The sequence below is a fragment of the Hyperolius riggenbachi genome, chromosome 7 (assembly GCF_040937935.1).
Source record: "Hyperolius riggenbachi isolate aHypRig1 chromosome 7, aHypRig1.pri, whole genome shotgun sequence".
Classification (NCBI taxonomy): domain Eukaryota; kingdom Metazoa; phylum Chordata; class Amphibia; order Anura; family Hyperoliidae; genus Hyperolius; species Hyperolius riggenbachi.
Genome location: NC_090652.1, coordinates 300501604 through 300525343, shown reverse-complemented (window position 1 = coordinate 300525343; position 23740 = coordinate 300501604). Strand labels below are relative to the sequence as shown.

At 46.3% G+C, this 23740-nt stretch overlaps 1 protein-coding gene across 1 annotated transcript in view; it reads left to right on the top strand.

Moving 5' to 3' along the window:
- The window catches only part of MAP3K2 (mitogen-activated protein kinase kinase kinase 2), a 72508-nt gene extending 54950 nt beyond the window's left edge, over positions 1-17558 (top strand). Inside the window, exons 11-17 of the mRNA XM_068247111.1 lie at positions 268-360; positions 2146-2352; positions 2435-2583; positions 9898-10029; positions 10117-10246; positions 12688-12865; positions 17184-17558. Of these exons, the coding sequence (XP_068103212.1) occupies positions 268-360; positions 2146-2352; positions 2435-2583; positions 9898-10029; positions 10117-10246; positions 12688-12865; positions 17184-17409 (1115 nt within the window). The 3' untranslated portion in view covers positions 17410-17558. The remainder of the gene's footprint in view (positions 1-267; positions 361-2145; positions 2353-2434; positions 2584-9897; positions 10030-10116; positions 10247-12687; positions 12866-17183) is intronic.
- The last annotated feature ends 6182 nt before the right edge of the window (positions 17559-23740 follow it).

Sequence of the window (23740 nt, the reverse complement as noted above, 5' to 3'; positions counted from 1 at the left end):
GAGTCAGGACTGAGTCAGCCACTTACATACCTGACATTTAACTCTTTCAGGCAGCAAAAGAAAAAATAGAGCACAGCCTAGTTATTTGTGTGCTAGGCACTGTACATACACAATGTCTATCTCATCACGTCACATGTCACCTCGGGTATCCTTAAACATTGTGGTGATTTGTAATGCAGCTCTCCCTGCACTGCTGGTACACCTGTGCGCATAGCGTCATTGTTTACCTCCGTTACGTGTATGTAATATATATTTTGCACCCTCCAGAGTACGACATTCCAGTGTTTGAAAAATTTGGGAAAGGCGGCACCTACCCCAGGAGATATCACGTATCCTACCTCCACCAGGACTACAGCGATGGTGAGATTCTGGCTTATCTGCGGTGCGGCAGCCATCTGTATATTGCAGAAGTATCATGCGCTATGGCACAAGTTCAGCCAGCCTCGGGATTCTAACCCAACACACAATGGAGAATGCGGCTCCAATATCACTGGCTCAGCAAGGGAGGGCTGGATAAAAACAGGAGCACACTATTCTGCGGCAAACTTCTTAATGTGAATCGTTTACACTTACCATAATGTGAAGTAAAGCATATTGTTAACCTCCCTGGCGTTCTATTAAGATCGCCAGGGCGGCTGCGGGAGGGTTTTTTTTTAATAAAAAAAAAACTATTTCATGCAGCCAACTGAAAGTTGGCTGCATGAAAGCCCACTAGAGGGCGCTCCCGACGCATTCTTCTGATTGCCTCCGGCAATCAGAAGTAACAAGGAAGGCTGCAATGAGCAGCCTTCCTTGTCTGGCTTTCCTCGTCGCCATGGCGACGAGCGGAGTGACGTCAGCCGACGTCCTGATGTCAGCCGCCTCCGATCCAGCCCTTAGCGCTGGCCGGAACTATTTGTTCCAGCTGCGCAGGGCTCGGGCGGCTGGGGGGACCCTCTTTCGGCAATCAGGCAGCACACGCGGCTGGCAAAGTGCCGGCTGCGTGTGCTGCTTTTTATTCGATCAAAATCGGCCCAGCAGGGCCTGAGCGGCACCCTCCGGCGGTAATGGACGAGCTGAGCTCGTCCATACCGCTAAGATGGTTAAACAAAGGATTCCCCTTCACCACCTGAGGACCGTAGGCTTACACCCCCCTAGTGACCAGGCTATTTTTTTTTTAATTTAGGCCACTGCAGCTTTAAGGGCTCGCTGCAGGGCCGTACAACTCAGCACACAAGTGATCCCCTCTCCTTTTCTGCCCAGCAACTGAGCTTTCTGTTGGTGGGCTCTGATCCCTGCCACCCTGTTTGTTTTTTTATTTGTTTGTGTTTTTTTTAATTTAACTTTTTTTTATTTTAATCCTTGCCCTCCCTCTCTCCTCCAGCCAATCACCGCGATCAGCTGGCATCAGCCTATGACAGCTAATCGCTCTTGTGCCTCCCAGGGGGACAGCTGTGTCACACGGCTGTCCCCAGTACAGCGCTGCCGTAGATCGTAGCGCTGTACCATGTAAATTGACAGTGGTTTTGCCGTCTAACAGTCTCCTAGTGGCGATCACCGCTGGGAAATTGATGACGGAACGGTCATTCAAGTGGAGAAGCGAGCGCAGCAGTGCGTGATCTGCTAACCCCCCCTAGGACTTCACGCCAATTGGCGTTGAGCGGTCCTGCGGCTGCCACCACGTCCAAGCAGTTAAAGTGAACCAGAGGTGAAAGTGATTTGTAGGATGCTATATTTATTTCCTTGTAAACAATACCAGTTTCCTGGCAGCCCTGCTGGTTTATTTGGCTGCAGTAGTGTCTGAATCACTCCAGAAACAAGCATGCAGCTAATCTTGTCAGATCTGACAAGATTATGTCAGAAACACTCGATCTGCTGCATGCTTGTTCAGGGTCTATGGGATATTGCTTAATACATGTCAGCCTCCATATCCCTCTCACCTTGGGTTCACTTTAAAGTGTACCAGAGCTTGTATCAATAAAAAGATTTATACATACCTGGGGCTTCCTCCAGCCCCATACGCTCCGATCGCTCCCGTCCTCAGTCTTCTGCAGCGCCGTATCGGGTCCCCGCACTTCCGTCCGTTATTGCACTGCAGTGCCAGCACTTTTTACTACTCCTTATCCTACTTATTATCCACTCTTACAATCCTCCTTTGTGTTCCAGGCAGGAAAACCTTCCCCCGAGCCAGGAGAACGCAGGGCAACAACTTCCGTTCCCCGGTCAGCTTCAGCCCCACCGACCACTCCCTGAGCACCAGCAGCGGAAGCAGCGTCTTCACCCCGGAGTACGAGGACAACCGGCTGAGGAGACGTGGGAGCGACATAGACAACCCTACGCTGTCCGTCATGGACATCAGCCCCCCCAGCAGATGTAAGTGTTACTCCTTATAGACTGTGACCTCACTCTGTAGCTGCTGTAAAACACTGACTTATGCCATGGCTTCTCTTTCCAGCGCCACGGGCTCCATCCAACTGGAGGCTGGGAAAGCTGCTGGGGCAGGGGGCCTTCGGCCGGGTGTACCTGTGCTACGACGCCGACACTGGCAGAGAACTGGCCGTCAAACAGGTCCAGTTTGATCCAGACAGTCCAGAGACCAGTAAGGTAAAATGTGGCTTCAGCAGTCAGGCCTTGAAAGCTTCAGGACTGAACTGTTTAATGGGAATGCCAGTATGTGTTTAGATAATGTGTACGCGAACCAAAGGGTACAAAATAACTTACTTCAAGAGTCACTGAAGCGAAAAAATAATAATTATGATATAAGGATAGTACAGCTAAGACATAAACCATTAGGAGCAGAGACACAAGTCTAATATTGTTTCCAGTACAGGAAGAGTTGAGAAACTCCAGTTGTTATCTATGCAAAAGAGCCATTGAGCTCCACACATTCAAAGTCGCAGAGAGCTTTGTCTTTTGAAGCCTTTTATCTCAACAGTCACTGTATTTTATTTTTCTCTTCAGAGGACAGTTAAAAAGTTCACCAGCCTGCTCTGTAAAATCATTTAGAATGCTGAGTAGTGTGTAAACTGCAAATATTAGAGAATGATGCAATGTTTTAAAAAATCACTATATAACTGAAAATAAAAATATGAGAATATTTTCTTTGCTACTAATGTTCTAGTAATTATCTGTACTACACAACCAATTCATTATATCATAAATTTTTTTAGCTTCAGTGTCTATTTAAAGGGGTTCTTTCACGAAAAAAGTAGGCAGTTAAAAAATGTGACAGATGACAGGTTTTGGGCCAGTCCATCTTTTTAACCACTTCGGGACCACAGTCTTTTCGCCCCTTAAGGACCAGAGCCTTTTTCTCCATTCAGACCACTGCAGCTTTCACGGTTTATTGCTCGGTCATACAACCTACCACCTAAATGAATTTTACCTCCTTTTCTTGTCACTAATACAGCTTTCTTTTGATGCTATTTGATTGCTGCTGCGAGTTTTACTTTTTATTATATTCATCAAAAAAGACATGAATTTTGTCAAAAAAATGACTTTTTTAACTTTCTGTGCTGACATTTTTCAAATAAAGTAAAATTTCCTATACATTTGAGCGCGAAAGTTATTCTGCTACATGTCTTTGATAAAAAAAAAAACATTCAGTGTATATTTATTGGATTGGGTAAAAGTTATAGCGTTTACAAACTATGGTGCCAAAAGTGAATTTTCCCATTTTCAAGCATCTCTGACTTTTCTGCGCACCTGTCATGTTTCATGAGGGGCTAAAATTCCAGGATAGTACAAATACCCCCCAAATGACCCCATTTTGGAAAGAAGACATCCCAAAGTATTCAGTGAGAGGCATGGTGAGTTCATAGAAGATTTTATTTTTTGTCACAAGTTAGCGGAAAATGACAGTTTGTGACAAAAAAAAAAAAAAAAAAAAGTTTCCATTTCTTCTAACTTGCGACAAAAAAAAATGAAATCTGCCACGGACTCACTATGCTCCTCTCTGAATACCTTGAAGTGTCTACTTTCCAGAATGGGGTCATTTGTGGGGTGTGTTTACTGTCCTGGCATTTGGGGGGTGCCTAATTGTAAGCACCCCTGTAAAGCCTAAAGATGCTCATTGGACTTTGGGCCCCTTAGCGCAGTTAGGCCGCAAAAAAGTGCCACACATGTGGTATTGCCGTACTCAGGAAAAGTAGTATAATGTGTTTTGGGGTGTATTTTTACACATACACATGCTGGGTGGGAGAAATATCTCCGTAAATGACAATTTTTTTATTTTTTTTACACACAATTGTCTATTTATAGAGATATTTCTCCCACTCAGCATGGGTATGTGGAAAAATACACCCCAAAACACATTATACTACTTCTCCTGAGTACGGCGATACCACATGTGTGGCACTTTTTTGCACCCTAACTGCGCTAAGGGGCCCAAAGTCCAATGAGTACCTTTAGGATTTCACAGGTCATTTTGAGAAATTTCGTTTCAAGACTACTCCTCACGGTTTAGGGCCCCTAAAATGCCAGGACAGTATAGGAACCCCACAAATTACCCCATTTTAGAAAGAAGACACCCCAAGGTATTCCGTTAGATGTATGGTGAGTTCATAGAAGATTTTTTTTTTTTGTCACAAGTTAGCGGAAATTGATTGTAATTGTTTTTTTTCACAAAGTGTCATTTTCCGCTAACTTGTGACAAAAAATAAAATCTTCTATGAACTCGCCATTCTCCTAACGGAATACCTTGGGGTGTCTTCTTTCTAAAATGGAGTCATTTGTGGGGTTCCTATACTGCCCTGGCATTTTAGGGGCCCTAAACCGTGAGGAGTAGTCTTGAAACCAAATGTGGCAAAATGACCTGTGAAATCCTAAAGGTACTCATTGGACTTTGGGCCCCTTAGCGCACTTAGGGTGCAAAAAAGTGCCACACATGTGGTACCGCCGTACTCAGGAGAAGTAGTATAATGTGTTTTGGGGTGTATTTTTACACATACCCATGCTGGGTGGGAGAAATATCTCTGTAAATGACAATTATTTGATTTTTTTTACACACAATTGTCCATTTACAGAGAGATTTCTCCCACCCAGCATGGGTATGTATAAAAATACACCCCAAAACACATTATACTACTTCTTCTGAGTACGGCGATACCACATGTGTGACACTTTTTTGCAACCTAGGTGCGCTAAGGGGCCTAACGTCCTATTCACAGGTCATTTTGAGGCATTTGGATTCTAGACTACTCCTCACGGTTTAGGGCCCCTAAAATGCCAGGGCAGTATAGGAACCCCACAAGTGACCCCATTTTAGAAAGAAGACACCCCAAGGTATTCTGTTAGGAGTATGGTGAGTTCATAGAAGATTTTTTTTTTGTCACAAGTTAGCGGAAAATGACACTTTGTGAAAAAAAAAACAATACATATCAATTTCCGCTAACTTGTGACAAAAAATAAAATCTTCTATGAACTCATCATACACCTAAAAGAATACCTTGGGGTGTCTTCTTTCTAAAATGGGGTCACTTGTGGGGTTCCTATACTGCCCTGGCATTTTAGGGGCCCTAAACCGTGAGGAGTAGTCTTGAACCCAAATGTCTCAAAATGACCTGTGAAATCCTAAAGGTACTCATTGGACTTTGGGCCCCTTAGCACAGTTAGGCTGCAAAAAAGTGTCACACATGTGGTATCGCCGTACTCAGAAGAAGTAGTATAATGTGTTTTGTGGTGTATTTTTACATATAACCATGCTGGGTGGGAGAAATATCTCTGTAAATGACACATTTTTGATTTTTTTTACACACAATTGTCCATTTACAGAGAGATTTCTCCCACCCAGCATGGGTATGTGTAAAAATACACCACAAAACACATTATACTACTTCTCCTGAGTATGGCGATACCACATGTGTGACACTTTTTTGCAGCCTAGGTGCGCTAAGGGGCCCAACGTCCTATTCACAGGTCATTTTGAGGCATTTGTTTTCTAGACTACTCCTCACGGTTTAGGGCCCCTAAAATGCCAGGGCAGTATAGGAACCCCACAAGTGACCCCATTTTAGAAAGAAGACACCCCAAGGTATTCCGTTAGGGGTATGGTGAGTTCATAGAAGATTTTATTTTTTCTCACAAGTTAGTGAAAAATGACACTTTGTGAAAAAAACAATAACAATCCAATTTCCGCTAACTTTTGACAAAAAATAAAATATTCTATGAACTCATCATACACCTAACAGAATACCTTGGGGTGTCTTCTTTCTAAAATGGGGTCACTTGTGGGGTTCCTATACTGCCCTGGCATTTTACGGGCCCAAAACTGTGAGTAGTCTGGAAACCAAATTTCTCAAAATGACTGTTCAGGGGTATAAGCATCTGCAAATTTTGATGACAGGTGGTCTATGAGGGGGCAAATTTTGTGGAATCGGTCATAAGCAGGGTGGCCTCTTAGATGACAGGATGTATTGGGCCTGATCTGATGGATAGGAGTGCTAGGGGGGTGACAGGAGGTGATTGATGGGTGTCTCAGGGGGCGGTTAGAGGGGAAAATAGATGCAATCAATGCACTGGGGAGGTGATCGGAAGGGGGTCTGAGGGGGATCTGAGGGTTTGGCCGAGTGATCAGGAGCCCACACGGGGCAAATTAGGGCCTGATCTGATGGGTAGGTGTGCTAGGGGGTGACAGGAGGTGATTGATGGGTGTCTCAAGGTGTGATTAGAGGGGGGAAATAGATGCAAGCAATGCACTGGCGAGGTGATCAGGGCTGGGGTCTGAGGGCGTTCTGAGGTGTGGGCGGGTGATTGGGTGCCCGCAAGGGGCAGATTAGGGTCTAATCTGATGGGTAACAGTGACAGGTGGTGATAGGGGGTGATTGATGGGTAATTAGTGGGTGTTTAGAGGAGAGAATAGATGTAAACAATGGATTTGGGAGGTGATCTGATGTCGGATCTGCGGGCGATCTATTGGTGTGGGTGGGTGATCAGATTGCCCGCAAGGGGCAGGTTAGGGGCTGATTGATGGGTGGCAGTGACAGGGGGTGATTGATGGGTGGCAGTGACAGGGGGTGATTGATGGGTGATTGACAGGTAATCAGTGGGTTATTACAGGGGAGAACAGATGTAAATATTGCACGGGCGAATTGATAAGGGGGGGGTCTGAGGGCAATCTGAGCGTGTGGGCAGGTGATTGGGTGCCCGCAAGGGGCAGATTAGGGTCTAATCTGATGGGTAACAGTGACAGGTGGTGATAGGGGGTGATTGATGGGTAATTAGTGGGTGTTTAGAGGAGAGAATAGATGTAAACAATGGATTTGGGAGGTGATCTGATGTCGGATCTGCGGGCGATCTATTGGTGTGGGTGGGTGATCAGATTGCCCGCAAGGGGCAGGTTAGGGGCTGATTGATGGGTGGCAGTGACAGGGGGTGATTGATGGGTGGCAGTGACAGGGGGTGATTGATGGGTGATTGACAGGTAATCAGTGGGTTATTACAGGGGAGAACAGATGTAAATATTGCACGGGCGAATTGATAAGGGGGGGGTCTGAGGGCAATCTGAGCGTGTGGGCAGGTGATTGGGTGCCCGCAAGGGGCAGATTAGGGTCTAATCTGATGGGTAACAGTGACAGGTGGTGATAGGGGGTGATTGATGGGTAATTAGTGGGTGTTTAGAGGAGAGAATAGATGTAAACAATGGATTTGGGAGGTGATCTGATGTCGGATCTGCGGGCGATCTATTGGTGTGGGGGGGTGATCAGATTGCCCGCAAGGGGCAGATCAGGGGCTGATTGATGGGTGGCAGTGACAGGGGGTGATTGACGGGTGATTGACAGGTGATTGACAGGTGATTGACAGGTGATCAGGGGGGATAGATGCATACAGTACACGGGGGGGGGGGTCTGGGGGGGGTCTGGGGAGAATCTGAGGGGTGGGGGGGTGATCAGGAGGGAGTAGGGGGCAGATTAGGGACTTAAAAAAAAAATAGCGTTGACAGATAGTGACAGGGAGTGATTGATGGGTGATTAGGAGGGTGACTGGGTGCAAACAGTGGTCTGGGGGGTGGGCAGGGGGGGGTCTGAGGGGTGCTGTGGGCGATCAGGGGGCAGGGGGGGGGGAAATCAGTGTGCTTGGGTGCAGACTAGGGTGGCTGCAGCCTGCCCTGGTGGTCCCTCGGACACTGGGACCACCAGGGCAGGAGGCAGCCAGTATAATAGGCTTTGTATACATTACAAAGCCTATTATACACTGTTGCAGCGGCGATCCGGATGCCAGTAACCCGCCGGCGCTTCCGAACGGCCGGCGGGTTACGGCGAACGGGGGGCGGAGCCAGTCCCCGGCGGCTGATCGCGTCACGAATGACGCGATCGCCGCATAGCCACTCCCGCAGCCGCCCCCGCCGATGGGCGTATTGCGGTCGTTTGGGCCCAGACTTTGCCGCCGCCCATCGGCTGGGGGCGGTCGTTATGTGGTTAAGGGGGGTTCTCAGGGCTTTCTTTGTTTTCAACAGCATTTCCTGAACAACAGTTGCAAAATCTAACTGACATAATAGTGTGCAAGTGATTATGGAGGCCGGCTGGTATCTTGCTATTTTGGCAGTTAAACTGCTGTTCAGGAAATGCTGTTGAAAACAAAGAAAGCCCTGAGAATCCCCCTTAAAAAGATGGACTGGCCCAAAACCTGTCATCTGTCACATTTTTTAACTGCCTACTTTTTTCGCGAAAGAACCCCTTTAAAGAGACTCTGAAGTCTATTTTTTCCCCTCATTTTCTCATATAGTGCTGTTAAGAGCTAATGCCTAAGTGAAATCGCTGCATCCCCGCAGCAGATGACAGATTTATTGCTGAAGTTTAGCCCTGCAAAGCTCCGGGGCTCGCAGGGCTTTACTTCCTCAATGAGGCAGAGCTTTAGGCTGTAGCTCTGCCTCCTCTACAGTCAATCTCTGCAGATCGCCGCCTTTCCCCGCCCCTCTGAGTCTTCTTTCACTGAGAGGGGCGGGGAGGAGGCGGAGATTGATTGCAGAAAGGCAGAGCTACAGCTGAAAGCGCTGCGAGCCCGGGCAGCATGATCTGCGACCTGTAAAGTCGAAGTAGAACTTTGCAGGTCGCTTTCTCTATACTAATTCACTCATCTGCCACGGGGATGCGGCGATTTCACTGTGGCATTAACTCTTAACAGGATGATATGAGCAAAGCAGGGAAAAAAAGAGACTTCAGAGTCTCTTTAAAGAGGAACAGTGACCAAGAATTGAACTCCATCCCAATCAGTAGCTGATACCCCCTTTCCCATGAGAAATCTTTACCTTTTCTCAAACAAATCATCGGGGGGTCACTGTGGCTGATAGTGGTGACACCCCTCCCACTGTATGATGTCAACACCTAGGTACCTAGTGACACCTAGGTCAACTACCTAGGTATAAATCTTTTTATTGATACAAGCTCTGGTACACTTTAACTACTTTCACCTCCTGGACGTACTAGCTACGTCCAGGAGGCCATGTGCACGAGGCTATGGTGCCCGATCACGGATTCCTCTCCCCCGCAGAAAAAGTGGCTGGATAGTGTAATGGTTAAGGGCTCTGCCTCTGACACAGGAGACCTGGGTTCGAACCTCGGCTCTGCCTGTTCAGTAAACCAGCACCTATTCAGTAGGAGACCTTGGGCAAGACTCCCTAACACTGCTACTGCCTATAGAGCGCCTCCTAGTGGCTGCAGCTCTGGCGCTTTGAGTCCGCCAGGAGAAAAGCGCGATATAAATGTTCTGTGTTTGTTTGTTGTTTGTACTGACATCACACCATGGGAGCCATGTTGCATTGTGGGAAATAACAGCTGTTCCCAACTGCCAGAAAATGTGCACCAAATGCCATAATTGGAGGCAGAGAGTTGGCACCAGTGCTGGCTGCCATGTCATTGCTGCTGTACAGTTCTCTGTTATTAGGTACGTAATGATTCCTCATGCCTTCTGTGTGTTTTGCAGGAGGTGAACGCACTGGAATGTGAGATTCAGCTGCTGAAGAACCTGCTACACGAACGCATCGTCCAATACTACGGCTGCTTGCGGGACTGTCAGGAGCGGACGCTCTCCATATTCATGGAGTACATGCCTGGGGTGAGTATAGCTCATCCAGAGTCCTCTGACTTTTAGGAGAAACCCTTCTAGATCATGTGACAGACAAGTCCACTTCTTGCCTTACAGGGCTCAATAAAGGACCAGCTGAAGGCCTACGGAGCTCTGACAGAGTTCGTGACCCGGAAGTACACGCGCCAGATCCTGGAGGGGGTGCACTATCTGCACAGTAATATGATTGTACACCGGGACATAAAGGGTGAGTCTGGTGACGGGCCGCTGTAAGCGTAGCATCAAATAATTCTAAAGACAACAAACTCCTGGTTTTATTATTCTGGAACATAGATATGACAACAGAAGCAAGTAGTATTATCATTAATTAGTATTTATATAGCGCCCACATCTTCGTAGCGGTGTACAGAATCTATAGTCATGGTACGACCTGTCCCTCAGAGGGCTAAATCTAATCCCTACCGTTGTCATATGTCCATCATAGTCTAGGGCTAATTTTAGGGGGAAGCCAATTGTCTGGTCTATGATTTTGGGATGTGGGAAGGAAACGTTAGTGCCCGGAGAGAACCCACGCAGACACGGGGAGAACATACAAACCCTGTGCAGATAGTGCCCTGGCTGGGACTTGAATCGGGGACAGAGGCAGATGGGCAGCAGGACTTCCAGGCAATGTACATTGCTTAAAAGGAAATAAATGTCAGCCTCCATATCCAGGTTCCCTTTAAAGTAGGATGAAACCCAAATTTAATCTATGATCTAAAGCAGTGTTTCTCAACTGCTTTGATCCCCCTATCGCAATTCAGTTCCAGCCAAGTACCCCCACACAAGTGTGTGTGTACACACACACACACACACACACATACACACACACACACACACTACCCCCCCACCAGGTATAGGTGACCCCAGTATAGATAGCCAGGTATAGGTGCCCCCAGTATAGATAGATAGCCAGGTATAGGTACCCCCCAGTATAGCCAGACATAGGTGCCCCCAGTATATCTAGGTATAGGTATCCTCAGTATAGCTAAGCCATGGGTGCCCCCAGTTTATCTAGCTATAGGTATCCTCAGTATAGCCAGGCATGGGTGCCCCCAGGATAGCCAGGCATGGGTGCCCCCAGGATAGCCAGGCATGGGTGCCCCCAGGATAGCCAGGCATGGGTGCCCCCAGGATAGCCAGGCATGGGTGCCCCCAGGATAGCCAGGCATGGGTGCCCCCAGGATAGCCAGGCATGGGTGCCCCCAGGATAGCCAGGCATGGGTGCCCCCAGGATAGCCAGGCATGGGTGCCCCTAGTATAGCTAGATGTGGGTGCCCTCAGTCTAGTTAGGCATGGGTGCCCCAGTATAGTCAGGAGGGGGATGCAGCACGAGGAGGGAGCATGCCCACACACAGTGGTGGGGAGGGGGGTCCACTCCCTCCCTCCCTCACCTTGGGCGCCCCTGTCAGCGCATCCCCCTCCGACACTCATTAATAGCGGCGGCAACGGCAGGCATGGTAAAAGGAACGGAGACTGACTTCTGGTTTTCCACGCTGGAGGTCCGATCATCTCTGAGCCTGACGCTACTTCCTGCTAAACAGGAAGTAGCTTTGTCGGGCGATGACTGAGAAGAACCTCCGGTGTGGAACGCGGAAGTATGTCCACATTCCTTTTACCACGCCGCTGCTGCTGTTCATGAGTGTCGGAGGGGGAAGCGCTGACTGTGGAGCCCAAGGTGATGGAGAGAGGGAGTGGACCCCCTCCCCACCAGCTGTGGGGGTACGCGAACCGAGTGTTGAGAAACACTAGTCTAAAGCATTAAACACTGCATAAAACTAATAAGAAAAAAAACTTATATACTGTAAATGGTTTTGAAGCTACTGGAAGGGTTAATACTACTTCACTCAGAAGCTAATAGATAAGATTGCTGTTTGCGTATCAGCGAGAATCGAATTGTATTTCAACAGTGTTTCCTCAGCCAAATAAATGTGTTTTGCCTTCTATTTGCTTTTCAGGACTTTCGTCTAAATTCAACTTTCTGTTCAACTTCCTTATTTGCATAGATAACAGCTCTAGTTTTTTTCACATTTGCAGTGCAGGGAAACAGAAAGGCACGTCACATAATTTCCTAGTAGGACTAGTACTGTATGTACCTGTGTTTATTCCAACACTTGTCAATATAGCAATCCTGTAAGCTGTTGCTGGCAGTCTACTGAGCAATGAGGACACTTCAGCAAGACAGGATGCCACCACTTACTGTGAGTGTTGGTGTTTGGCTGGACTTTGCAGTTCACAAGTATCGCTGCCATGCCCACTTTTGCCCCATGCCATGCCCTTCTCTCGGCTAGCAACATGCCCCACCCAGCCTCCCAATTGAAACCCACTCATGCGCAGTGAGTGACCTCCTGTCGGAATCGAACCTCAGGACCTTACAGCTGCAAGGCAAGAGCGCTATCCACTAGGAATGGTTAAGACGCAAATAATTCCAAGTTGATGCATGAAAATGCAAATTCTTTACGCAGCGTGAAAATGGTCCAATCAAAATCCACTAAGGGGAAATTCTGTTGGTCCATTTTCAGGCTGCGTAGATTTGCATACTCATCCCTGTCATCTCCCCAGCTACCATGTAAATAAGAGAAATCTTTAGTTACAATGCTGCATGCTGCACAGTCAGTAATTACACCCTCCTCACGTTTTGTGTCCCAGGAGCTAACATTCTGCGGGACTCTGCCGGCAACGTCAAGCTGGGAGACTTTGGGGCCAGCAAGCGTCTGCAGACAATTTGTCTCTCTGGAACAGGTATGAAGTCGGTCACCGGCACCCCCTACTGGATGAGTCCAGAAGTAATCAGCGGGGAAGGGTACGGTCGTAAAGCAGACATCTGGTAAGTAATGGCATCTGTGCAATGTGCTCAGGTTGTAGTTTTATTCTTAAATTTAGTCACACTGCACACAAAAAAAAGTTACGTTTTGTGTAATGGATCGGCACAGATACAAATGGACAAGCACTGTAATAACAGAGCAGGAGATTTGGGTGCAGCCGGCGCCACCATAGACCATAATAGGAATTACGGCTATAGTGGCGCACAGTGAGTCAGAAGATGGAGCTGAAGTTACTTTTAAAACACTGTAATTCGTCCGCCAGCAATAGCTGGAAGCCAAATTACATCATTCTCTACCATCCACGTGGACCTGGAGGGGGAATAGTGATTAACGCCGCCAGGACTTGTGCAGCAGCAGGATAAGCCGTATAATGGCTGTATCCTGCGCCCAAGTCTCCCTGCAGCGATTTCATATGTATGCACGAACGGATCCTATAACTTTAGTACCGTATATACTCGCGTATAAGCCGACCTCCGACTTTCACCTAAAAAAAAAACCTTGGAAAATGTTTAACTCGAGTATAAGCCGGGGGTAGGAAATGTCACAACTACAACACCACTCGCAGCCACAGCCGGCTACAATCATATTTTAGAAAAGCAGCATAAATTCAGCAGATTGCAATAATACGCCAGAACATAGGCCTATAATGGAGGTGGACATGCAAAGAACTCCTTTTGCAAAGTTTAATCACTTACTGTATTTTTTGGACTATAAGACTCACTTTTTCTCCCCCAAAAGTGGGGGAAAAAGTCACTGCGTCTTATAGTCCAAACGCAGAGAGTTCCTAACTTGTGAACACCTGCCAATACGAACCTCCAACCTACCACAACGTCAGGGACACCCTGTACTGTGCCCATGCAGAGGAGGAAACAGTGGGACACAAAGGGGTGTAGAGGAGGACACATGGGGGACACAAGAGGTTCAAGGGGCATGATGTACAAAGGGGGCATAATCCACAAGTTGCCCCTTCACCATGGATGCACCAGGTTTAGTATATTTTTTCCCTTGGTTTTGTCCTCTAAATCTGGGTGCGTCTTATGGTCAGGAGGGTCTTATAGTCCGAAAAATACAGTAAGTACCAGCGGTCTCTGCCTACTTAAGAACCAGAGACCGCTGGTACAATAACGACGGAATCCCGACGAATCGCCGCATATACCCGCCGTCACTGCCGCACGCCAGGATCCTCAGGACATCCACTCTGCTGTCTCTATGACGGCAGTCATGTGAGCCGGTCAGGAGCCGCTTTCATTGGCTCCTGACCGTGTCTATCAATGTAAGCCAATGGGAGCTGCTTACATTGATAGACACGCCCAGGAGCCAATGAAATCTGCTCCTGACCCGCTCACATGACTCTGCCATCATAGTGACAGGCAGAGCAAGTGAGCTGCGATGGGACATGGTTAGAATTCAGCGGCGGGAGCAATGAAAATGGCAGATGCGCATTGTGGCGGTGATTGAAATCTACTCCCTGCCAGCCAGGAGCCCGGCAAAACAGGGCGTAGATTTCAATCACCGTGGTCCTAAAGTAGTTAAGCTGGCATAAAGATAAAGCAAGGAATGCAGAGCCACATAGTCAAGGCTACAACTGGAGATGAGGTTAGCTGGGACCTCCCATGGAAATGTCAAGGATTGAGTGTAAGTCGAGACCCCCTCTTTTTTTGGGCCCAAAAATGTGGCTTCTTTTTGAGTATATACGACATGTACAGAATGGATGGAACAACGAGCAGAATGCAATTATGGGTCCTGCACAACTTTTTGGGATTGAAAAGACACAGCGAATGTATTTGGAATCAGTGGTAGCCTATGAAAATGGACAGTGTCCGTTCCCACCAGGCTGGTTGCCCTGTACTTTTTGCTGTATTTTTTTTTCTTTTTACCCCCCTGATACCATCACATTCAGGTTTTCCGCTACCACGGCCATCAGAGTCCACTGCACAGAGAAGCTCCGGTATACAGATCCCAAAAGCTTCAGCCTCCCATTGGATTGTAACACATCAATGAGAATCCTTACTGCTTTCAGGGAAGACTCCCATTGGTCTGTTCCAATCCAGCGGGAGCCTCAATGCTTCTGCTGTTGCTTGGATCTGTATACTGAGCGGTGGTGGCAGCGGAGGAATGTGACCGGTACACCGATTAGGTGGCGAAACGGAACAGGAAAGTGGATGAAAACCTAATGCCAATGTAACAAACTGATGTGTTTGAAGCAGGAAACTGATCCGTTTTTTTACAGGATCAGTTTTCCATTCTGTATAGCGGGAAACCGTCCTTAAAGGACAACTGAAGTGAGAAGAATATGGAGGCTACCATATTTATTTCCTTTTAAACAATACCAGTTGCCTGGCAGCCCTTCTGCTCTATTTGGCTGCAGTAGTGTCTGACTAACACCAGAAACAAGCATGCAACTAATCTTGTCAGATCTGACAATAACACCTGATCTGCTGTATGCTTGTTCAGGGTCTATGGTTGAAAGTATTAGAGGCAGAGGATCAGCAGGGCTGCCAGGCAACTGGTATTGCTCAAAAGGTAATAAATATGGCAGCCTCCATATCCCTCTCGCTTCAGTTGTCCTTTATTTTTCAGCTCTACTCTTTTAGGGGTAATGTCTCCCAGGGCTTGCAAAAATACAGTTATTACCTGCTGCCTTCACTGGAGTTTTATTGCACCCCTCCAACTACTACACAGTTCCCTGGTGTCTATTGGTCCTCCTCCCTCCCGTATACAGTTCCCTGGTGTCTAGTGACCTCCTCTCTCCTCTATACAGTTCCCTAGTGTCTATTGGTCCTCCTCCCTCCCCTATACAGTTCACAGGTGTCTAGTGACCTCCTCTCTCCTCTATACAGCTCCCTAGTGTCTATTGGTCCTCCTCCCTCCCCTATACAGTTCACAGGTGTCTAGTGACCTCCTCTGTCCACTATACAGCTCCCTAGTGTCTATTGGTCCACTTCCCTCCCCTATACAGTTCACAGGTGTCTAGTGGTCCTCCTTTTTCGCCTATACAGTTCCCTAGTGTCTACCTTCCCCTTTACAGCTCCCTAGTGTTTAGTGCCTTCCCCCTACCTCACCAATATGGCTTACCTGGTGTTATAGGGCTTCAACTCCAATATAGCTTCCCTGGTGGTCTAGTGTGGGCCAAATATAATGCAAAGTGGGGAAACCCCTTGAGGGCCAAATTTAATGGCTCTCAGGGTCAGATTTGAGAGTATGCATTAGAGGCTTCCCCCGTCATCCTCCTGCCACTGAACAGGACCCTCTGCAGGATCCGGGCCACGCTACTCTTCATGCAGGAGCATGGCCTTGCCTGTGCAGTAGCTTGGAGCTGCACAAATGCTTACCACGCAATATGGACATGCTCTCGCATGATGAGGCGCGCGGCCCGGATCTTCAGTGCGACAGATGCTTGGCATATTTCTTTTGGGGGTTCACGAGTGGTAACAGAGGTCTGGAGTATGGCAGGGGAAGGCCCTACAGGAGCAATAGCCTTCTCTCTTCTTAGGCAAGTGTCCAGGGTTGTAACCTGAGGTTCGCCTCAAGTACACTTGTGGTTGTGGACCACTGTCACAAAAATCTTGAAATTTAAAAAACATGTAAACACATACAAATAAGAAGTACGTTTCTTCCAGAGTAAAATGAGCCATATATTACTTTTCTCTTATGCTGTAGTCATTTACAGTAAGTAGTAGAAATCTGACATTGCTGGCAGGTTTTGGGCTAGTCCATCTCCTCATGGGGGATTCTCAGCATGGCAACAAAGATGCTGGCCTGTCTGCTTACCATACACTTTTTTGCAGTTGGACGGAGCAACTGCCATTTACCAAGTGAACTTTTGAAAATAAAGAATTCACTGAGAACCCCCCGCCCCATGAGGAGATGGACTAGTTCAAAGCCTGTTGGTTCTGTCAGATTTCTACTACTTACTGCAAGTGACAGCAACATAGGAGAAAAGTATATTTTAAATTTTAAGATTTTCGCGACAGTGGTCCTTTAAATGGTTCTTGAGAACTTTACAGCTGTGTCTGTCCCGGGATTTTGCCAGCTTAGGTCTTCTTACGGCCAGTGTTCTCCCCAGAATTTTTTTTTCCAGCCAAGTGGCATGAAAAAGTAGTAGGGTGGTGAGCAACCGAGGGAATGCTGGGTCGGTGCACCCAATAGGAGGAGGATGAGGAGGTGAGCTGATGACAGCCGGGTGCTTACCAAAATTAGCCGGGTGGAGCACCCGGCTAAAAGAGCCTGGGGAGAAAACTGTACGGCACTGATAGCTTATTGTTTAAACTCCTATTGTTCTTAGAATCCAGTCTCATTACCTCTCTTTCTGTTACTCAGGAGCGTAGGCTGCACTGTCGTGGAAATGCTGACCGAGAAGCCCCCCTGGGCAGAATTTGAGGCCATGGCCGCCATCTTTAAAATCGCCACCCAGACCACCAACCCACAGCTGCCAGCACACGTGTCCGACCACACACGGGACTTCCTGAAAAGGATTTTTGTAGAGGCCAAGCTGAGGCCGTCCTCGGAGGAACTACTGAGGCACACGTTCTCCCAGTGTCACTAGTGACCGCCCTCCGGTCTGGCTCTTCCTTTCCGCTGCGTCCTTCCATAGCTCGCGGAACTTTACTGGCCCAGCTAAAGACACTCTATTGACAAGAGAGATGATGGAGATTCTCTCGATTCTACGGAACTGCTTGGACAGGTCAGAGTGAGACAGAGACTCCTAATTCTAAAAAACCTGGAACGTGATTTCCCAACCCCCCCCCCCCCCCCCCCCCCCTCCACAAGGTACGTTACTCCCAAGCCGAAGCACTTTAGAACTTTTTGAATTTCCTGTCTTTTGCTAACGGGAACCTTCCGGTACGAAGGACACAAAAATGGTTGAAGGACTTGTAGACGCAGGTCGGCACAAGGCAGCTCTTACCGTTTTTTTATTTTTTAATTTTATTTTTCGTGTAATTATCACCTGGTGTAAGTATCGCTTGGGATCAGCGCTGCTTTTAGTTCTAATTGTGTTGTTCCCGACTGTCTTTCTGCTACTATAGGTGCTCTGAGTCAGCGGGGCTTATTCCGCCAGGCACCGAGTGCGGCACAGTAACGCATAACGGAGGGCATCTGTACGGTTGTTATGGGTAACTGCGCTGTGATCAGTGTTTGGGCGGCTTGTAAGCCCCTCCTCTATCTTTGATCTGTTTTTAAGACTGTATCTAAGTCATTCCTGGGTTCCGGCCTTCATCTGTTGACGGACCATTTAACCCAAAGTACAGGTACTTTTCTATCAAAAAACAAAAGCCAATATTTCACAAATGTGTAGAAATATTCTTTATTTAAGCTTAAAAGAGGAACTTTATTGCAAAATTGAACTTCATCCCAATAGCAAATCCCCCTTTCCCACGAGAAAACTTTAGCTTTTCTCAAATAGATCATCAGGGACATCTGTGTTGCTGAAATTGTGGTGAAACCCCTCCCACAGTGTGATGTCAGGGCCATGGCCATAACCGTTTCCTGTCTTGTTGCATTGTGGGAAGATGATGGCTGTTGCCAACTACCAAGTCAGCAGTATCTCCCGCCGTGTATGTAAAAAGCTAACCTTTTAGCCTGTCACATCTTAGGTGGGTTTGTTTCTAGATAATGGGCAGTTGGTGCAGTCCATTTTTTTTGCCAGCAATAAAGATGCTGACCTGCAGGCGATCAAACATGAACGAATTACACAGCGAGCGTCAATCGTTTCTTGATCTATCGTCTGGCTTTTTTAATATCTCACATTGCAGTCTTTATTTAAGAATTATTTTTCCCCTACTAATATTTTTCAGTAAAGTTCCTCTGTAAGCTGACCGATAATGCCGTCATATATTGTAATATTATTGACCGCATGATGCTGAAGAGAAGGCTGCCTTTGTGGGGTCCATGTGTTGGACCTCTTTGCTGGGAACACCATGCTGTGATTTCCAGTTCCAAAGAACATCCCTAGTTTTTTATTTATTTATTTTTCTTACGATAGGGGATATTTCTGCATACTTTTGTGAACGACTCTGTGAGGTTTGCTCTTCAGTGCTGACTGTACTATATTGAACTACTGAATTATTACTGGCAACTCAAAGGATAATTTTGCGTGTAACTTACATATGCTAAATCAACCGCAGGCCTGGAACCCAATACAAATCGCAATTGGTAGAGTTTTTAATTAGCGTTTTGTAAGCGATTTCATGAGCGATTTTGGTAGCAAATTTAAAAAGTACGCTTTCTTTGCCTGCAATTGTGATAGCGATTTGCGATTAGCAATTTTGGTTCTGATCGGTCCTTTCAAATTTATCTTTTTTTTTTTTTTTTTTTTTTACAGTTTGCAGTAATTTCAAATTGCACACTAATCACTGAGTTGAAATTTATGAGCGATTTGCCAGCGCTTTACTACTTTTACATTGAAGCACAAACGCTCCCAAATTGCTGCATGGCCTGCGACTGCGATTTTGCTCATCACAATCACTACTTTGGAATTTGTTACATTTATTTACATTGGCAGAGGGTTTAGGGAAATCGCTAGCGATTTAAAGCGCTCCCTAAATGCTCAAAACAAGTGCTCTAATGGGTTCCAGGCCTCAAGCAACCCTGAAATCAATATGGCGTACTGGTGAAACTTGAGAAATTAGAATATTGTGCAAAAGTCCATTTATTTCAGCAATTCAATTTAAAACATGAAACTCGTATATGAAATAGACTGATTACATACAAAGCGAGATATTCCAAGTCTTTATTTGTTGTAATTTTGAGGATTATGGCTTACAGCTTATGAGAACCTTAAAATCTCAGACCATTACAATATTGTGAAAAGGTTTAATATTCTAGGTTCAAAGTGTCAGACTCTAATCAGCTAATTCATCCAACACACCTGCAAAGGGTTCCTATTTCATGTATTAGTTTCACCCTTTAAGTTGAATTACTGAAATAATTGGACTTTTGCACGATATTCCGATTTTTCAAGTTTTATCCATACATTACCGATTTGGCTCCCATGGTGAGATCTAGTGACATCTCCCCCCTTCACCCTATAGTTGGGACAGTAATGTAGCTGCTGAGCACTTTTGCTGCCTCTTGTCACCGTCGTCCAAACTCTGCAACACTGGGAATCTGTGCGTGAACTCACTCTCATATCTGTGATCCGTTATATTTGCCATTCTCCTCTTTCACTTTCTTTCTGTCTGTGCCTAAGTCAGACCAGGCATGTAGATAGCTGATATGGGATTCAGACCACAGATATTTTAGTAATGCTTACCACCCCCAGTGGCGAGTAGTTGGAAGGCAGGAGAGAGCTGGGAAGGCTGGCAGTGGTATATGTGTATAGGCTGCTAGTTATGTGAACACACTCGGAGAGAATAGCATCCGGGAGAGTAGAGGATTCCTTCAAGGGAGCAAAGTTCTTAGTGAATCGATACTGCAGTATTTATCGGAGAACAATATATTGCGGTTGATTTGGCCTATTTTAAATCATGTTTCGACTTTGAAGCCTTACTCATGTAATGTTTTTGATCATTTTTGGATAGCATGGAAAATTTGTATTATTGCTGTTAGTGGCCCCAGCTGAGAGAATTCTCCTCCCCTCCTTTCCTAACGACGACAAAATGAAAGCAAACCTGAAGCGGAAAAAACACTTGAATTGTATGTGTAGTACAGGTAATAGAACATTAGTAGCAAAGAAGTCTCCTAAATTTATTTTCCGTTAAATTGTTTTTTGTTTTTTTTTAAATTGCATCATACTGTCATAGTTGCAGTTTTAAAACCACAATCTGTCTTTTAAAGCTATAAAACAGAGCAGAAATAACGACCTTTTGAACTTTCCTGCAGTAAAACCTTATCTCAAGCTGTCTCTCAATGTTTCTCAGCTGTTTAAGCGTTTCAGAAAACAGGACTGTATCCCACCCACAATGGGTTAAAGGGCTCAGAAAAGCTCTTTTGCATTGATAACAACTAAAGTTTCTTAACACTTCCTGTATTGGAAACCGTATGAGAGTCTTTTCTTTGCTACTAATGCTCTATATCTTAGTTGTACTACACATGCAATTCATTATCTTATAAGTTTATTTTCGATTTAGTATTGCTTGAACATCAAGGGGAGGCCAGAAAACGTTTTATTGTGTAGATGGAAATTCGCAGAAGGCGCTTTAGACACGAGCCCTTGTGTAAAGTCACAGTCTACTTTATCGGTTATAAGAAAGACCTTCTTGTTCTGCATCGGCAATCGCTTTGCATACCTGTTAGTATTCTTCCTGTAAGGAAACGTAAAGAAGAACGCCGGGGAACTCAGCTGGGCTCCTCAAAGCCCCATATCTGTTTCTCTTGTCACTTACATTTATTGAAGAAAGTATGGCCGTCGCTAGAGAAATATCACTCCAAGTCTCCCCATTACTTTTTTAGAAGCTTCCGCCCCTATAACCTTCAGCATTAGTCAATTGGCAGATTGTTTGATTTAGGCCGTGACCAGAAGCTGTTCTCATAGCTTCTAATCGCTTTTATTGCTCCTTCAAACTCAGCATCCGTCAGTGTTTCAGTTTTAAGGACTGTAAAGTATGCGGTGCTGTTAGAAAACTAAGGTAAGGCGAACTTGTGATGGCTGAAGTCCAGTGTGTAAAAATGTTTACTTTCAATGTGGAGAACAGTAAAAGTTTGTACCTCTCTGCTAATCGGCAATGTAATCATTGCCAGCCAGGAAAAGCTGTACTCTCTCCACTCTGCTCCCCTTCTGCTAAATAGACATGTCACCACGGCAACAGCTGAGTCACCTCAGCAGGGGAGAGAGGTGGAGCAACCAGACAGAGCTTTCTAGCTTACGGAATTTTAGCAATGAAAGAAAACATTTTTACACACAGGGAATACCTTCAAATGCTCTTTTGCATACCTAAGAGTAAAGTACTTACATTTAGTTGAAGGCATTTAAACCCACTTGCAAATTATTTTGCTCATCTTATGAAAATGTAAATCAACTTGGAATTTTTACTATCTTATTGATGAGATGATGCTTTTTTTATTTTTTTTTATTTTGCCGGAGAATTTGTTAATAATGCAGGTGTGTCCCTCTTTGGAGACCTACCTCATTAATTCGTTCATAGAAGTAATTTGCCAGTTTAAGATTTCTAATCTGACGTTGATGTCTTATTTTCCTAGTCCAGCTGTTAAGACGCTGGATGCTGGTTGAGTAATTTTGGATGAGGATAAAAATCAGATGGATGAGTTAAAAACTTTCCCCGAACAGAAGCCTGCGCTAGAGGCGTTACCTCCTGACTCCGTGGGTTGGATATACATGCTTGGCGGGAATAATGATCAGAATATTCAACCCAAATGCAGATTCCTGCACAGTAAGACTCAAACTTTGTGGGGTTAAATCCAAACTTTTAGGGGCTAAACAGAAGCGGAAGCCACCAGTTGATGGTGGCCTTGGTTTTGCAGACTATACCTTTAGATGATACTGGTGGACTTGGTATGGCAGGGTGTCGCAACAGGGTGAGTTTAGCTGTCTTGATGTGTTGGGCTATGATATCCCCACAGAAATGGTACTGGTGATGTTGGTTTAGCAGGCTGTCCTTCCAGATGGTACTGTGGCCTTATTGTGCCAGGTTGTCTCTACAGATGGTACTTCATGGCCTTGGTGTGGCAGGGTGTTCCTACGGATGATGGCTACCTTTTGAGTTGCATTTTATCCCTCCAGATGTAGTGGCCTTGGTGTGGCATGGTGTCTCTACAGATGGTACTGGTGGCCTTGGTGTGGCAGGGTGTTCCTACGGATGATACCTGTGGTCTCGGTGTTGCAGGGTGTACCTGGAGATAGTTCTAGTGGCCTTGGTGTAGCAGGGTGTCTCTACAGATGGTACTGGTGGTCTCGGTGTAGCAGAGTGTCCCTGGAGATAGTTCTAGTGGCCTTGGTGTGGCAGGGTGTCTTTACAGATGGTACCGGTGGCCTCTGTGTGGCTAGTTGTCCCTTGAGATAGTTCTAGTGGCCTTGGTGTAGCAGGGTGTCTCTACAGATGGTTCTGGTGGCCTTGCTTTGGCAGGGTGTCCCTGGAGATAGTTCTACTGGCCTTGGTATGGCAGGGTGTCTCTACAGAAGGTACTGATGGCCTTGGTGTAGCAGGGTGTCCTTGGAGATAGTTCTAGTGGCCTTGGTGTGGCAGGGTGTCTCTACAGATGGTACTGATGGCCTTGGTGTGGCAGGGTGTCCTTGGAGATAGTTCTACTGGCCTTGGTATGGCAGGGTGTCTCTACAGAGGATATTGGTGGCCTCTTTGTGGCAGGGTGTCCCTGCAGGTAGTTCTAGTGGCCTTGGGTATGGTAGGCTGTACTTATGACAGTACTGGTGGCCTCGGTGTGGAAGGGTGTCTACAGGATGATACAGGTGGACTTCATTTGTTGAGCTGTGCTTTTTAGATGTTATTGGTGGCCTCGGTTTGGTAGGCTCTCCCTTCAGATGGTACTGTTGTCCACTGTGGGGTAGGGAATCTCTAAGTATGATATTGATTTCCTTGGTGTGGCAGGCTATCCCAATGGTTCTGCCAGCCTTGGGGTCTCGGGTTGTCACGACAATCCTCAGAATGCTGCTCGTTAGCACCTCCCCTAGTTTGTCTCCAAGTAAACTGTTGAATGTGTATAATTTCACCCCCCAATTTTCTACACTACCACTGTTGTATATTCTCCCTCACAAGTTCTATACTGGCCTCTTTAACTTTATTTTAGCTTTGTAGTTATTTGTGACTGAGGACTGCTTACTACCAATGCAGATAGGGGCTATTGAGTTTTATTTAGACGTATCGGAGATTGTGCCTCGTGCCACAGCAATCTCATCCGATGCAAGTATGTGGTTGGGCTGCATTCCGGTAAATTCCGTATAGCTGCTATATCCGTCTCAAGTC